General features: G+C 43.1%; 1 protein-coding gene across 2 annotated transcripts in view; it reads right to left on the reverse strand.

Moving 5' to 3' along the window:
• The window catches only part of LOC118912754 (ubiquitin-conjugating enzyme E2 E1), a 107,367-nt gene extending 95,479 nt beyond the window's left edge, over positions 1-11,888 (reverse strand). Inside the window, exons 1-3 of one of the 2 annotated variants that reach the window (XM_036886172.2) lie at positions 11,737-11,888; positions 10,501-10,685; positions 6,787-6,837 (exon numbers count right to left, since the gene is read on the reverse strand). In XM_036886172.2, the coding sequence (XP_036742067.1) occupies positions 6,787-6,837; positions 10,501-10,652 (203 nt within the window). In that variant the 5' untranslated portion in view covers positions 10,653-10,685; positions 11,737-11,888. Of the gene's footprint in view, positions 1-6,786; positions 6,838-6,971; positions 8,018-10,500; positions 10,686-11,736 lie in introns of those variants that run through there. The other variant, XM_057491932.1, reaches the window with a different exon arrangement.
• Positions 11,889-16,674: the final 4,786 nt, after the last annotated feature.

Genomic DNA, 16,674 nt, shown 5'->3' on the forward strand with positions numbered 1-16,674 from the left:
AAAATAAATAAATAAATAAAACCCGTTTATTGCTCACAAACTGCAGTCCAGTGCATAAAAAAAAAAAATTACTCTCCCCTTTCCACACTTTCCCTCTCTACTTGCTTATTCCTCTCAGCCTACAAAATATACTTGATACTTTGAAGCCCAAAGAAAAAATTCCCTTGGCCTCCGCTAGGGCTTGCAGCCCCTCCTAACTCTGCTGCTTCCTTCTCCGGGTGCTCTTCATTTTCCCATCCTTCCTTTGTAGACACAGGGGCACAATTCTCAAGTCTCCTCTTCCCCCTGCAATCAAGTGTACTTCAACTGTCATCAACTTCCAAATCTAAGGTGGACTCCCAAAGCTGGTCCAGCCTCAGCACCCCTGGCAGCCCACCTCAGACTCAATGCCTGCACACCTACACACAGGAGCACTGTTATGCCTGCAGCCCACATTCAAATGGTTCTGCAAAACATCAAGGGAAGAAAAGAAAACACAAACACTGAAATTTTAACAGCTGATGATGCAGGACGAAGGATGGATGTTCTCTATTATCCCTTCAATTTTTCTGTAGCTTTGAAAATTTTCAAACTAAAAAGTTAGGGGAAAACACAAGTAGGATGAGACTCAAAGACAGAAATCATGGTCCCTGTCTTTTAGGGAGTTTGTTTGTCTAATCTAATCTAAAATTAGGCCAGGGAGATCTGAGAGTTCAAAGACTAATTAATAATAAGATTCAATACATAATCAAATTGCAATTATTGAGGGCCTACTAAGCGGCAGCAATATGCTAACCATTATATATGGTTAACAAAGCAAATAATTAAACCTTGAAAGCACCATCTCCTCTCTGTTTCCATCAAGCTAGTTCAACCTTCCTGCCTTATCTACTTATGTTAAATGCACCAACGTTATTTCCCCAACACCAAAACACCTCAGACCCCTTTCAAGTCTTCATATCTAAATTAGTAGCCAACTTCTCTGGATTTCACTGCTTTTTGCCTCCCTCTCCTCTCCGTGAGGCCCACCACCTGTCCCCCAAGGCTGCCCTGGCCTCCCACCTGACTGCTGCAGCAATTCTCAAGTCCCCTAGATGGCACAGAGCTCCCTCAGCCCTTGCTTTGTCTCTATCCAAAGCTCGGCTCCAACTGGATAACTCTCCTGCCCCGCAAAGGTTTCAATGACTCTCCAGTATCCATAAAGTGAAATGCAAAGGCTCAGCCTGACAATAAGGTCCACTGTTTATCCTCCCACTCTTTCTTACTCTCTGCTGCAGGTTTAGTCCCTATTACTGCCTTTCCTCTGCTCTGTCTCTGCTTGTGTTGTTTCCTCACAGATGCCCCTTACTCTTCCCCACCCCACTTCTCATTTCCTCCATGAAGCCTTCCCGATCATTAAGTGCTCCAGCCACAACCCTTCATGCCCAGATCAAAATAATCTCTCTCCATTGAATCTGTATAACATGTTACATGCATTTCCAAATAATATTCATGTTTTCAAGTATTATCCGAAATCTGTGCATGTATTTTTTTTACTGCCCCTGCTAGACAATGTACTTGAAGGCAGCGACTTCATACATGATAGGCACTCAAGGTCTGTGACAGAAATTTAATACTAGTATCCTTTACAAGAAGCCCTAAAAACTGTAAGTGTTGCCTCTTAAGCTATAAGCATTTTTTCCTCAAAATATTTAAGACAGTTTAACAGTGGTACAGGTTTTGTTTGTTGTTTTTACCTTATTTTTAGGGTGCAGTGAAATATTTAATACAGAATTTGCCATTGTAACCACTTCTAAGTGTAAAGTTCAGTACCATTAATTACATTCACAATGTTGTACAACCATCACCACTATTTTCAAAACTGTCATTGCCCCAAATAGAATCTCTGTGTCCATTAAGAAATAACTCCTCCTACTCTCTTCCCCCTAGGAAACTTCCCCCCACCTGGAAACTTCTAATCTTTCTGTCTCTATGAATAACTTGCCTATCCTAGATATTTCATGTTAAGTAGGATCATACAATACCTGTCCTTACGTGTCTGATTTATTTTACTTAGAACATTCTTAGATCATTCACATTGCAACATTCCTTTTTTAAAAGAACTTCATTCCTTTTATGGCTGAATAATATTTCTATGTGTGTATACACACCACATTTTATCTACTCATCTGCTAAAGGGCTCCTGGGCTGTTTCCATGTTCTGGCTATCATGGATGCTATGAACACTGACATGAATCTGAGTCCCTGTCTTCAATCCTTTGGGGTATCAATCCTTTCACTAGTAGTGAAACTGCGAAGTGACACAGTAATTCTGTTTAGCTTTTTGAGGAACAATGGCAGAATGATTTTCTAATCCAGATACATGGTCTTGTGATAAACACAACAGCCACAGAGTCCCTACTTCTTTAGTAAGCGACTCACTTCTAGACAGATTTCCTTCCTTCCCACTCATCTGGGCTCCAGGTGATCTAATTTCCAGGAACCTGACCCTAGTTTTGGTGCTGTTTTGTGTTGGCACTCCAGTCTCTAGGTTCTATTTTTCAAGACTGCCTTTCTGCACATAAAGGCATGAACACTGCAGTGGTAATTCTCCAAAAAAAATTACCATGAAACAAAACATCATTCATGGTGAAGTCACATTTATATCCTTAATAACTATTAGTAACATCAGATGAATGAAAGATACATAAAAAGGATATTTTTCAGCAGGTGAGACACAGGATTTTATAAAGGATGACTTCTGTTAAACCCATTCTTATACCAAAACAACCATTTAAAACATGCTGATCTTGGATGAGATGTATAAGCCCTTATTGTTGAAAGGAAAGGATCGCTTTTCATTCCAAGGTCTGCAGCTGGGGATTTCCAAACTGACATCTCATTATTAACACCACCAATTCCAAGAGATTTTGCAAAACAGGGAAAACACAACAATGTAAATTCACAGAAACTCTCTCAAAGAGGGGATACACACACAGTTCTTACTGAGCATCTCTGTACTAGGGGCAAGATCAGAAGAGGTTATGAAGGGGATCTTTCACATTTTACTCCACAACTTCTGCAGTACAACTTTTCAAAAACATGCATTCATGTATTATTGCGTAATGACTTAAAGTTGTATTTAAAGTACAAGCTATAAAAGGCAATGTCAGTAATAAAGCTGAACTACTGAAAGGAGCCAAATGGGCAATTCTAATAAAATCACCATCTATCACATACAGCAGTTTCTAATCTCATTTGAACTTCATAACACTGTGAGGAAGGCAAGGCAGGTAGGTATTCAGCCCTTGTAAATAAGGAAAACAAAGTTAAGAAAACGTAAGACAAATGTATTACATTTTCTCTTAATGCTTTTCACTTTACCTTTAAATCATCTTCAGGAAAGTGTCAGTACCATTAAGACTTAGCTATACAACTTTAGAACCAGATAAATCTGATTACATGATATTGTCTCAGAAAAATAAAAAGCATGACTTATTAGGTTTACATTCCTATATATAGGAAATAGAAAAATAATAATCAAAATGTAATAATCATATAAAAGGAATTTATTATTCTTCACCATGCTTGAAATGTTTGACTTCTCAGACACTGTATCCTAAAACAGCCCTCCCCTCAAAATCCAAACTTTTTACTCAATTCACTATATGAGTAGTCTACTCGTAATACCAATATATCAAGTAAAAAAAATCAAGTTAAGTTTAAAGGACTTGGACAAAAATGTCATTTATTATGTGCAGACATACTGTCTACAGATTAGTTACGTAGTTATAACTAGTCCATTTAGCAAAGCTCAGGCAGTAGGAACGAAGTAAGAGTTGCAAAGCTGACTCCAAGGGCCCAGAGTTCACCATCTATCTAAAAGGCGTAACTTTACAACCCGAGATGGGACATACTCTAGGAAATCACTGCAATAGTTATGACACGATTTTTCTCCTTAACAAATAAAGCCAAAATGCAGGGGAAAATGGCCCAAACAAATACAAAGTTCATGAAGTAGGAGACTATGTCATCTGTCTCTATGCATATAATCAAATAGCTGAGTTACCAAAAAAATTTATTTTTATGGCAATATAAAGCTTTTAAAAAATATCTTAAAATATTTTTGACCTGGTCACTGAAGATAACCTGCATTTTGTTCTTTAAAAAAAACTACTCAACATAATTTACAACACTGAAGACTTGACTTTATGTGCTCACACATTTTTCACATATTTAGCAATTGCATTTCTCTCAAGTTCAGTAACTTCAAATCCAAACATTTTGCCAAGTGTTAAAATTACTGAACACCAGCAAAGCGTCTTGAAGAAAATCAATTCTCCCACTGATTGCAATAAACAACTGTTTACTGAGAGGTTACTATGTGCCAAATGCTGTATTTTAATAAAGTAATTTGTTTATATTTAAAACCACTTGCTAAATAGAGACTGAAGAAAGGCAGTCCTAGGAAGGATTAATCCGTGATAACATAAATTGAATGCCAATTATTTAATTCCTTCAAAATAGAATTTATAGTTGATGAAATTACAATTTCCTAAGAACCAGGCTAAAGCTCTCATGCTAAGATTTTAAAAATAATAAAAACTGATTGGGCTGCATTCAATATATCAATTAATGAATACATTTTAGCTGGAAGCTGACTTCAAAAAGTATATCCAAAATAATTATTTCCATCTCAAATAATAACATACATTAAAATACTAATTCAGTCCCACAAGGTATCAACACAAAACATAAAGATGAAACTCATATAAGTTAGCTGAATGTTGGGATTACTGCCTAACATTTAGTAACACTAGCCAGCCAACCAAAAGTAGGAATTGTAATTCATATTACTGAAGCAGCCCTAATAGAAAATGTCCTCAGAAAATAAAGCAGTCTTTTAGTTTTAAAAGTCAACATAATATACATTCTCTTAGAATGTATAAAGATTGAGGTGAGAGAAAATAAAGATGCCTGGTATTTTCTCTGAAATCCAAGAGTTTTTTTTCAAAATTGTTTAAGTATATCGAAGTTCGGCTCCTCACCACCAACCACCCATCCACTAGCCATCCAGGTTGGTGCTTCACCTGAGCACAGGTAATTTTTCAAAGGTTTCACCTTGAAGGACGGCTTCCAAGGTTAAAAACGGTCCAAGTGTTCTGCAGGGCAAAGCTCTCACACATGAACTGAGCTAACGCAGTGTGAAACTAAAATGCACTTACCCTATTTTTTTTTAAGTGATTAATTCCATGAAAACCTTCAAATTGTTTATAATTTTAAGTGTGATTGCACTTATTTGCAAGAAAGCCATTATGTTTTGATGTATTAGTTTTGAACCCATGCTTTAAAAACTTTATAACTGGATCAGCCAAAGTTGTCTGAATGCACAAAGGAGACACATGGAGGAAACATGATACCAAATGAGCAACAACCACACAGGGCAGATCTGCGTGCAGAAGGCCCATGGATTCCACACCATCCCAGGAAGCTAGAGCTCTCACCTCAACAACTCCACTGAAATATAAAAGGAAAACATCACAGCCTAAAAGCCTTCCCCATTTCTCCACTTTCTCAACAGCCTGAGAGATTCTTAAGAGCCATGAGAAAAATCTTCAAAACGATTAAGTAGCTCAGTTACTAACTATAGTTTAAGAGCATTTCAAACTCCAAATGACTTTTCCTTACAAAACAGGGCAAAATTTTACCAAAAAATATCCAACACCTGACCAACATTAGGAACATATACAACCAAATGGCAGTATTCAAGTTCCCATTGAGTTCATCATCCACAGTTCAGAACAGTGTTAATAAGAAAAATATTTCATTTAGCTTCTCAACGAGTATTTCCACATGCTTATTTCAAATTCTGTGTATGGCCACTGAACACTTTCTCTTCGGTAACTTCTACCTCTACAAGTTTAGAACCCTTCTGAAATCCCACATTCTATTCCACTGCCAACCCCGAGAACTGAGAATTCGGTTAAATGTTAATATATAATTTTTAAACTATGGGAGTAATCGAACTGAATAATTAATCTCCCTTAAATAAATGATTCTACTAAAACATGTAAGTCTTTCCTCACTTCACTGTTGATTTAATAAAATCATCAAGTCTTCCACCTTGACTTAACAGTAGCAAAACAGCTATTCTAAATAAAACCAAATGACCAACAAAATCTTCAAAGGTTGGAATCAAACTGTTTGAAACTGAAACACACATACATTTACAGTCTGAGTGAAGCGATATGGAGGAAAACACCCCTATGGAAAAGGTTCAATTTGTAAAATAATTCAAAATAAAATCTTTTTGTCAAAGCCACAAATTATATCCTGAATATAATTTTGGTCTGCCAAAGTCCAACACAAAATTTATTCATATATATGAATAAAATAAACTTGAGGACCCAGTGTTTGACCGAACTCTATGCTCTATTAACTTAGTACAGAGCTTGAGTAACAGATTAAGACAGCAAAGCAATTTTCTAAACCGAAATGTACCTAAACATCTAGGAAGTTTCACACTATCCTTAATGACATATCAAAGATCCACAGTTAGGCAAGCATCGTCTTTAAATTAATTTTACAGTTCTACTTCACATATGTAAAAGTGTTCACTCCAAATAAACATATTATTTCTCTTCAGCATAGCACTGAAATTGTCAAGAGGCTCATAGAAACATTACTCAGGTTAATACGTTTCAGCCCCGACTTACATGTTGGCATCAAAACAAGTACTAACCGAAGAATAAAAGTTTCTAATAAGAAAAATCCCAAGGTAAAGATTAGAAGAATTTTAAAGATAAAAAAAATCGAAAAGCAGCTCACCTGCAGTTAGGTGGAGGGTCTAAAGTGATGTCTGCCAATTCCTTCTGAATCCTGGAGTCGGGGGAGAGAGAAACAGACACTAAGGCACTGGTAGCAGCCCACCTGAGCGCATAGGGCTCGGGGAAACCTACCCGCCTGCAAGAGAACTGGATGGACCCCACAGACAGAGCAGGAACATCGCTCACCAGAAGCTCCAGTGCCGCGGTTTAGGGAAACACTCTTCCCCAGAGGCAGAGACCTGGGCGGTCCGGGGTCTCTGCTGCTCGTCTCCTGCGTCTGGGTTCCAGGCTTGCCTGGCACACTAAGTCCCCTCGTACAGGAAATCATTTTAAGGCTCCCCACTCGCAGACGAGTTTCTGAACTGTGGTATCGTGTGTCAGGACACACTCGGCTTCCCCTGCCCCGCCCCTCCCCGGGCCAGGGAGCTCCGGGCGGCCAGGGCGCGCCCCGCGGGGTCACCCCAGCACCTCGGCCGGCCGCCCTTCCCCCGGCCGCCCCGCGTCCTCGGTGACGAAGCCAACATGGCCGCTCCCTGCGGGCCCCTAGGGCCCTGCCCGCGTCGCGGGGAGCTCTGCGGCGCAGGCCGCGGGCGGACCCTCGGGCGGGCCGGCCACCGCCTCCTACCTCGCGCGCACGGACGGCTCGGGCCGCGCGGGTCCAGCTGCGGGTCCGGAGTGGGAAGGACCCGCGCTGGGGAGCTCGGAGCCTCCCCAGGCCGCCTGCACCGCGCCCCGCACCCTGCAGCCCCGACGCGGCGCCAAGAGGCCCGCCCGCGCAGCAGCAGGCCGGCCACCAGTCCCGGCCCGCGCAGGTGCACCCGGCCGGCCTCCCGTCCGCGCGCTCTCGGACTCGCAACCCACCCTTCCGGCCCTGCCTTTTCCCGGACATCCTCCAACTTCCCCGGGTCTGCCCCGTTCCTTCTCCAACCTACACTGGGCACAGAGCCCAGTACCGCACCCCCCTAAGCACTGTATCCCCGCACCAACCCGCGACTTCACAAAGAGCCCCATCCCCACTCCTAGGCCAACGCCAAGCAGGTCGCACAAGCCCTGGCCTTTGTCTTCTTACCTAGGCGCTTAGAGCATCAATTAATACAACCAAGTTTGGGGCCTTTAAGTCTCTTCCACCGTTCAAACGGTGCCTTCTATTTTTATAACCTTTTCAGCTCCTATCATATAAAGCCCTAAAGGGTTATGTTACAACTTAAAAATCTCACCAAGGCAGCCAGTAGTAAAAAAAAAAACAACAACAACACACGTTCTAAGGGCAATCTGAATCACAATGGACGCTTTCCCCTTTCCCAAGGTTTTACTGAAAACCTTTCCCCTTCCTCCCAAGGTTTTACTGAAGGTAGGAAGACAGAATGGCAGGATCCTGTGGGATATAGGTTTTGGAAGGCGTTTTTTAACCCCTGTATAAGAGAAATTAAGGATGATGACTGGGGGAAGTTCTTTGAGCCTTGCTACCAGGACATTTCCTACAAATCCCATCAACTTTAGAAAGGTGTTTGCTCACAGGCTCCAGTAGCATGTAGGTATTTGGGTCCTACTAGATTCTACTGCTACCAATAAGCATTTCAGTTCTGAGATTCTGGCATACCTGCTGTTTGACTCACTGTATGTTAGGACTAGAAGTCTGGGACCTGGGTTTCCTGATCTTTCCCTGCATCTATTAGAATGGCTGCATGTGAAGACCCATGTGCTATATAAGTGCTTCCCCATGAGCACTTCTATAAAAATACATGACTTCATTTCTCCTTGCCCACCCAACCTCTACTGTAAAATATTCCCTAAAAAAGGTAGTTGCTTCTTTAATGCCTGAAAAGTGCAATACCAAACAGCTTTATCCACTTAATCTCTACAACAAACATGAGCACTATTTCCAGAGTACTGGCAAAAGATTTCTAACACTTATATATGCAATTCTTGTCCAGACACTCTCAACGGGGCTTTCCTCTCCCAGTGGACTAGAAACCACTTTCCAGGATGTAGTTAAGTAACCTGTCTGCCAATTCAGGCTTCCCTTTCATTCTATCTCCTATTGTGTTATGCTCCTTCCAATTCTATGGGTTACACCTCTCTTCAAAATCAATGTATTTCACAGAGCAGCTTCTAGAGGATCCCACTATCAATATTACTACCTTTATTCTTTCCCTGATAGTGTCCCTCTTCATTTGTTAACCTTTACTGTTAATCTTACCTCTGCTTTAACACTAACAAGGTACTCTTTCAGCAATATATCCAAGAACCTAAACTGATGTTAACTTTATAGGTAAAATTACTAGTTGCAGCTTACCAACTTTCATTTGTTTTACACCTACCATCTTTTTCTCAGGCAGCTCCAAGTAAGTTTTTAACTTCCTTAGCATCAACAGACAAATTTTGTCTAATGAAAAATCCCCCTCTGTAATTTGCTGACCCAAAGCAGACTATTCTATATTTGATCCCTGTGCCATACCCCAAAATATATTCATGTACATTAGGGATAGCCATCAAAATATTAAAATACTGATGACCTAAAGCAAATATCCTGCCTTATGTCAGGCCAAAAGCTGTCCCAAAAGTGGATCAGGGAGCCCAGACACTGTTGGGGGGACAGGAGGTAATATGCTAAAGGAAGGCCCCATCCAAAGTGGGCAGGGTACATGCCAGGTTCTGGGAGAAGAAGCACATGGTTAATTCGATGAGGGTTGGTTGGGACTCCTGGGAAGCTGAGATGCAATCAAACCAACCCTCTGAAATGAGAACAATCTTGCCACTTAAATCCAGGCCCCTACACTATTTAAAATAAGCTAAAGTCTCTTCATCTGCCCATGGTTGGGTCACCAGAGCACTTCACCAACTTTTCAAATTTCTAGTCAGGGAGAATGACAGAACTTTCAATTCCAAGATTCAAATTTCTAGTCAGGGAGAATGACAGAACTTTCAATTCCAAGATCTGAGTTCACTACTCAGTGGTGAGATCTAGAGCGTCATGTTCCATCTTTTTTTAATGTTCCACCTTATTTTATATTCTTTTAAGGAAGATATCTAACCCACCATTTGGATTCCTTACTATCTTTCTGGGTTAGCACTTAAAGAGAACAAAAAGCCCCTGGATTAACCATTTTACATTATTTGTTGATTCATTCATTTGCTTTAATTCTCCAAATCAGAAAAAAAACTCTAAATTCCACCCAAAAACAACTCTCTCCATCTATTAAATTTTTTACCCAGCCAATATGAGTTATTTTTTCCTTATGCAATTTGTGAAGAAAACTCTATTCACAAAAGATCCTGTGTGCAACAGGTGAAGAGGAAGTAAGACATTAAGAGAATTCATTTTGATAGGGTTGTCTGGGCAGGTATTAGTAATTAAGTAGGAAGACACCCTTGGGGAGGGTCAGAGATTAGTGATTATCAGGACAAGTAATTTGAAATCAGATTTGGGAGCCCTTAATAAAAGTAATGAGGATTCCTTCGAACTTGAGCAAGAAATGGGAGAGACATGCTACAACAGCTGCATGTGGGCAATGATTACAAGGAAAAAAACAAGCAGCAATAGCGAAAAATAATTAGAGTATCCAAGGCCCTTTTTCATATTTAAGAATACATAAACCTTGAGGAGCATTAAGCTACCCCTCGTTGAGAGTCGAACCAAATGCAGCACAAGGCAGTTTGGAAAATAGGAAGCCTGGGCGTTGTTGGGAGTGGGGGTGGGTAGCGAGTACGGTACCTCTTGGCGCTGGTGGAAAGGAGTTTGGAGTTTTTGCTCATGCTGACTTTACTCTCCTTCTTCTTGGGGGTGTTTGTTTCCTTCTCGGCTTGCTGGTTGGAGGACGTAGATGAGGAGGAGCTGGTGCTAGCCCTCGAATCGTCATCCGACATAGCGAACCCCCCACCCCACCCCGCAAACAGCCCCTGCAGGGGGAGAAACAAAACAGAAACACTGACCACATAGCCAGTGTAAATAAGACACTCGGGGGCTGTCAGAAGGGCTTTGGCCGGGGGTGCAGCCCGCCGCCCACCGCCCACCGCCCTCCACTAGCTTTTCAAAGTGTTCAGGCCCATTAAGGCTTTTGCAAATCGGACGCGGCTTGTTTGTTTATTTTTGGCCCCAAGCGGGGGACGCAGTGGGAAAACCGTCTGGAGCAAAGCGAGCGGCCCCTCCCTCGCCCCCCGGGGCTCCCTATGGGCAGGGAGGGGAGAAACCGGGCCGACGGGGGCGCGGGGCGCCACGGCGGGGCTCGAAGGTTAGGTCCCGGCGGTGGCCGGCCTCGAGGCTGTTTTGGTAGGCTACCCGGGGGTCCCGGAGGGTGGGGGTGCAGGGAGAAACTGCGGGGCCAGGAGCAGAGTTCGGCGGGGTCGGGAGAGAGGAGGGCGGTACGGAGTAAGGGAGGAAGCCGAAACGGGGGGACGGAGGCGGAGAGCGGGGCCGGTGGGGGAAGGGAGAGGCCGGCGGGGGGCAGGGGCGCCCAGGCCTGAGGCCCCCGCGCCGCGCCCCGACGCCGCCCCGTCGGCCGCCCCCCTCGGGGGTCCCGGGCACGCGCCCGACTGCCACCCCTGGTGGGGGTAGGGTGCCGGATGGGGGGCGTTCGGCCTCCTCAGCGAAGGAACAACAATGAGCCCGTCCGCCCCGGAGGGGTGAATCCCCGCGGGCCCCCACGCCGGGGGAAACGGGGCTCCCCGGCTCCCCCTCCCCCGCTCCCGGCCCCTTGGTGGCCCGTGGGGGGCTCCCGGGGCCGCGCTGACAGTTCGAGCCGCAATGCCCCCCGCCCCGACGCGGGCGGCCCCCGCACCCCGGGCGGCCCGGGGTCCCGGCCCATCCCCCGCCCGGCGGCCCGGACCCTCGCGGCTCCCCGGCCCCGTGCCCCGCGGCCCGGGCGGCGCGGGTCGCGGAGGCGGCGAGGGGTGTCCCCGAGGCCCGGCGTCGCAGCCGGGGGGCGGCGGGCGGCCGGGGGGATCCCCGCACCTCTCTTTGTGTCTGGCTGCTCCGTGCCGCCGCGGCGGCTGCTGCTGCGGCTGCGGCTGGGCCTGGCCACTCGTGTCTCTCTCGCTGGGAGCGAAGCGGAAGTGCAGCACCAGCAACTATTAAACAGGCAATGGCTTCCCCAGCCGCACACGCTCCACACTCCTCCCCTCCCTTGCCCCGCCCGCACCGCCCCCCCCCGGCCCGGGCCCACCCGCCCGCGCTCCGCGCCCCCTCCCCGCCCCTGGGCCCCTCCGGGGCCGCGGGCCGGACGCGGGGCCCGGGAAGCCCGGCCCTTCCCCACCCGCACCCGCACCCGGCGCCTCCTCGGACACCGGGGAGCGGCGAGGGGTGTGAGTCTCTCTCAAGTGGTCGGAGGACCTGGGGCCCGGTCGGAGAGGGGCAGCCGTCCCGAAATGGGGGGCACTCGGAGCAATTGGAGTTAAATGGAATAGGGGTGTCACGAAAGGAAGTTTTTTCTCAATAAGGGCGTTTGGAAAAGTGGGGGGGGTGGCAAGTTGGTGAAAAAGATGGTAGTCTGGTGGCTAGGACTTTGGACTAGAGAATGCAGGAACTCGCCCTAAAAAGTGTTCGGTTTAAGAGGAAAAGAGAAATCCCCGAACAGGGTGTTCCTTTGGGCTGACACTGGCTTCTGCCTCTGGCAGTTTACCTGCTAGAAGCAGAGGTCGATTAAAGCCTTTGAGAAAATCCCGAACTAGGAGTTTTCTGCTCAGACACGTGCAATTTTACAATTTGAGATTCTTCCAGTCACTTTTATAGGAAGCTGGTGGTGTTTTATAAGAGCGATACAAAGGATTTCGTGACAAGTAAAACCAACGTGTAACAGGCTTACAAATGTGAGAAGTTAAGTGGGCATAAGCCCTACACTACGGAATTAAACTGGCTTTGGAATTTTTTATGTCAATTGACTTTAGATAGAAAGTTTGATCTCTGGAAATTAGATTAAAAGTTTTGGAGACCTCTTTACCTTCTTCAACTACAATACAAATGCTATTCAAAAAATCATATTTTTAGAATAATCACTCCGTAATTCTTTCGAATTGTTCTTTAACACTTTCACTATGATTAATTTTTTTTAACATTAAGCCATCCAAAACAAAAGCAGCAGCCATCCAATTACAGTTAAGTCTCTCGTTTATTTGTCATTTCAGCTGAAGGAAACTGAAGCGATAGGTTCAATGCCACACACACAAGGGCTGTTACATTAAGGACAAGCCCAGTCAGATTTCCATAGGCCACTCTAAATTATCTCATTCAAATCGCCATCCTTTTCCATGGCAACAGACTTCAGCTACAGCTGGACAACACGGACAAGATATTATTAAGCTCTCTGGCGTATATATACACTACCCAGAAAAACAAACATTCTTACCACCCACCTAACCTCCTTATAGCCCTCAACGTGAAACTCCAACTTTATCAAGACTCAAAAAGTAAGTGTGCATACTTCTTGCTTCATCTTTACCAGGAAACCTGTATTGAGCAGGAATTGTCACAGAAGCAGAGAGTCCAAAAGCTGGATAAAACTTAATAGGTCATCATTTCAGCCTCCAATTTCATACCTCTGGACAGAGCTGTCTATCTCTCAGTCATTCAAATGCATAGAAACTTTTGAAAAGACCCCCAGACGTAAGTGTTGGGTTTCAGGAGCCTGGTAGAGCATATAAAAATAATGACATTCCCTGGTGTATATGATTTGAAAACCAAACAAAAATCTCCTTAAAGCCAGGTTGTATACTTTTTATACTTCTGATGAGAAAGATATCAGTTCAAGAGCAAACAAAAAGCAATCATGAAATAAACCGAGTCAGGATGAAGAAAAAAAATATAATGACTATTACTAAAATTGAGGCTTTCTCTTACCAAAATTCGGGTTTCTGATACTACAAAATACATGTCTAACACTATGAATACAACCAATAAAAAATCGTGTATGTATAAAGATGAAAGCTGGCAGAAAGCAGAGGAAAATAAAAGGCTTAATTTGCCGACATGACTAGGACAGTGGGTGAATTTTTCTTTAATATTGGTTTGCATAAATCATAGACTTGGATACTAACTATAATAATTTTTTAAAAAGAACTGACTGTAGCATTTTGTGCTTTATTGTTGAAGCTTGGATTGGACTAAGAAATAAATCATGTAGTCCAAGGGCTCCTCCTCAACAGGGAAGTGCTTTCCCAACCACCAGTCTGGAAGGACACCAGTCTGCTTTTGTGTGTAGGAATCCTTCTTATCTCTAACCCTGGTTAGTGCGTTATGGTTTCAGAACAACATAGTAAGGGGGCCTAAAAACCTCAAAATGTTTAGAAAAGATCCACTGCTCTCCAAAGACTAATCTTTATGTCAGATTATTTTAAATATACAGTTGTCTCAGTCCTAAAAAACAAAAATGCATTTGCAACCTTTTAGCTAGCTCTTCTGCTCATGAACTGCAAGGCCTAAGGAGCTAAATTGATCTCTTGGTGCCTGTTTCCTCATCTATCAAGAGCCAGAATACCTGTGTGGTACTCACTGGCAAAGTTGTTAGAAGGGTCAAACATGTATCTATAATAAACATGGTTTGTTAACCATTCTACAAAGTAAATTATTAATAATCCCACCCGGGTCCTACTTCTCAGGCATTTTGTTAGGATGTGGGGTCTTTATGACTTACAATTGATGACAAGATTAAGGATTCTAGGAGAAAGGGTCAAAAAATCATAGGATTTTATTTACTGAACAGGGCTGGGCCTAAGATATCTTTCAGTTCAGACTCCTCTAATTCCGGCTGAAGAAATGAAGGCAAAGAAAGCAATATGTCTTATCCAAGGCCATGCAGTAAACTGGTTACAAAATTGTGGCCATGGCCCCTGCTGCCCACAGATTATTTTCTCAGTTCTGGCAATATTGAGGGGTGGGGAAGAGCCTCAACTACATTAAAGGAAAATACATGAACTATAAAAGAATGCTGACAATGTTTTCAAGAACATATTAACAACCAAGGCAGTTGGGAAACTGGAAAGATGGAAGCAAGTTAAGGGAATCACCAATTTTATAACATTTACTTGAGCCAGTTCATGACCACTCTTGAAGTTCCCTACTCCCCATTTGGAGAATAATCCTCATTATTTATTTATGTCACATTTATGGATTCATATTAAATAGGAAATAATATATTTTCATGCCAAATCATCAGAAGGAAACCCAAAGGGTATGGCCAGAAAATATTCCTCTATCCCCTTCCCCCAACCAGCTGGTAGTGTCAATGCATACATAACATACACATTCTATACTTTGATAAGAATGCTCAATTTACATTTAAAAGATGCATCCAGTCCTGCAACACTGTGGTATCCATGGGCTTTGAGAAAGTGGGCTTCAGTTTTTCTAATTCATAGTCCTGATTCTCAGAATGATCCAAGGCTCTTCTTCAAGCCATCTTTAGAGTATCAAGTACTTTTAAGGAGAAGCACTTGAAGATCAAAGTGCTGACCAAGCGCTAGGAAGTGCAATGATATGGTTGATTCAGAAGAAAGAGACCCAGGCCAACTTTTGAGCACTTCTGTTTTTGACATGTCGCTGACACTGAACTTCAAATAGTTCATAAAGGTGACCATTCTCTTCGGCCAATTTCACACCCAAAGAATTGTCAAGCAAACTAACATTAGTTAATATCGGTTTTTAAGCTTACCTATACCTAGATAGAAAGGATTTCCTTTTTTGGTCAAAAGAAAAAAAAATCTAATGTTTGGAATTTAAAAATAATTTCTATAAAGCCTTTCTGAAAAGATGGGTTCACTGCAGATTTAAGCCCACCTGCTTTCATGATGCTCCTTACCTGAAAAGTGCACTCCTTTTACAGAAAAATAAGGAAGGTTCCCAAAGAAGAGTCAATTCCATGAAGCCTAATGAGCTCTGGGGCTTTATCTTCAATTTGGGTCATTTTCCATAGGCCTTTAAAAAAAAAAAATCACTGATCCCTTTGAAGGACCCTAAGCATTGTCAGACTTGTTTGGTCCTGAATGTTGCTATCACAGGAAGCTAGGACAGAACTAAATTATTTTTTCTACCACATGGAGGCATTGAACAACCATGCGATTTTCAACATTTACCAAGACTTGATAACAGTGTCATACTTCTCAGGCAAGGGCAAAAAGGTTTGTTTGATGTTGACAAATGGATAGTGCTTAGTATGAAAGCATTCTTCTCAACTTAGAATTCAGCATCTCCTCTGTAGGGCCTAGTCTCTAAACCAACTAGCCTTCTTCAACCTTCTGAACACTCATAATACAAAGACAGGCTGTCTTGGAATATACTGGATTGCAGTTTGAATCATTAGTCTCCAAAACTTTTTGTTGAACTTTACACTTTTCCAGTTTACTAAAATTGGGAGGAATGTCATAGTAGGGAAAAAGTACTTTTTATTTCATACTCTTAATTATCCATTGTAAAACTTGTTTGAAAACATCAGCCTCCTGACAGTTTCATAGTAGGGAAAAAGTACTTTTTATTTCATACTCTTAATTATCCATTGTAAAACTTGTTTGAAAACATCAGCCTCCCGACAGTTCCACAGTATGGCAAATCTATAGCTAAGGATCATTTTGAATCCAAAATTTACCTCAATAATTGCAAAACCCCAGAAGCAATCAGCAGCAAAGATACCAATCTTGCCTTGCTAAGCCTACACGATGAGTTCTGTCTCTGTAGCAGACAATACTCATGTCTCAGCCCCATATCAATCAATCAGCAAATATTTATTAATTGCCCTGTATGTGCTAAGCATAGGGCTGGGTGCTGTGGCAGATGTAAAGAAGTCCAAAAGGTACTCCTTGGACTCTAGTAAGGGCCAGGGGAGAAAGGATTATAACTGAGCCTAGAAGGACAAGTGAGACTTGGGAAGAAAGAAAGGCATTTCCAGATATTGAAATGACATTG

This window comes from Manis pentadactyla, chromosome 14 (genome assembly GCF_030020395.1).
Source record: "Manis pentadactyla isolate mManPen7 chromosome 14, mManPen7.hap1, whole genome shotgun sequence".
NCBI lineage: Eukaryota > Metazoa > Chordata > Mammalia > Pholidota > Manidae > Manis > Manis pentadactyla.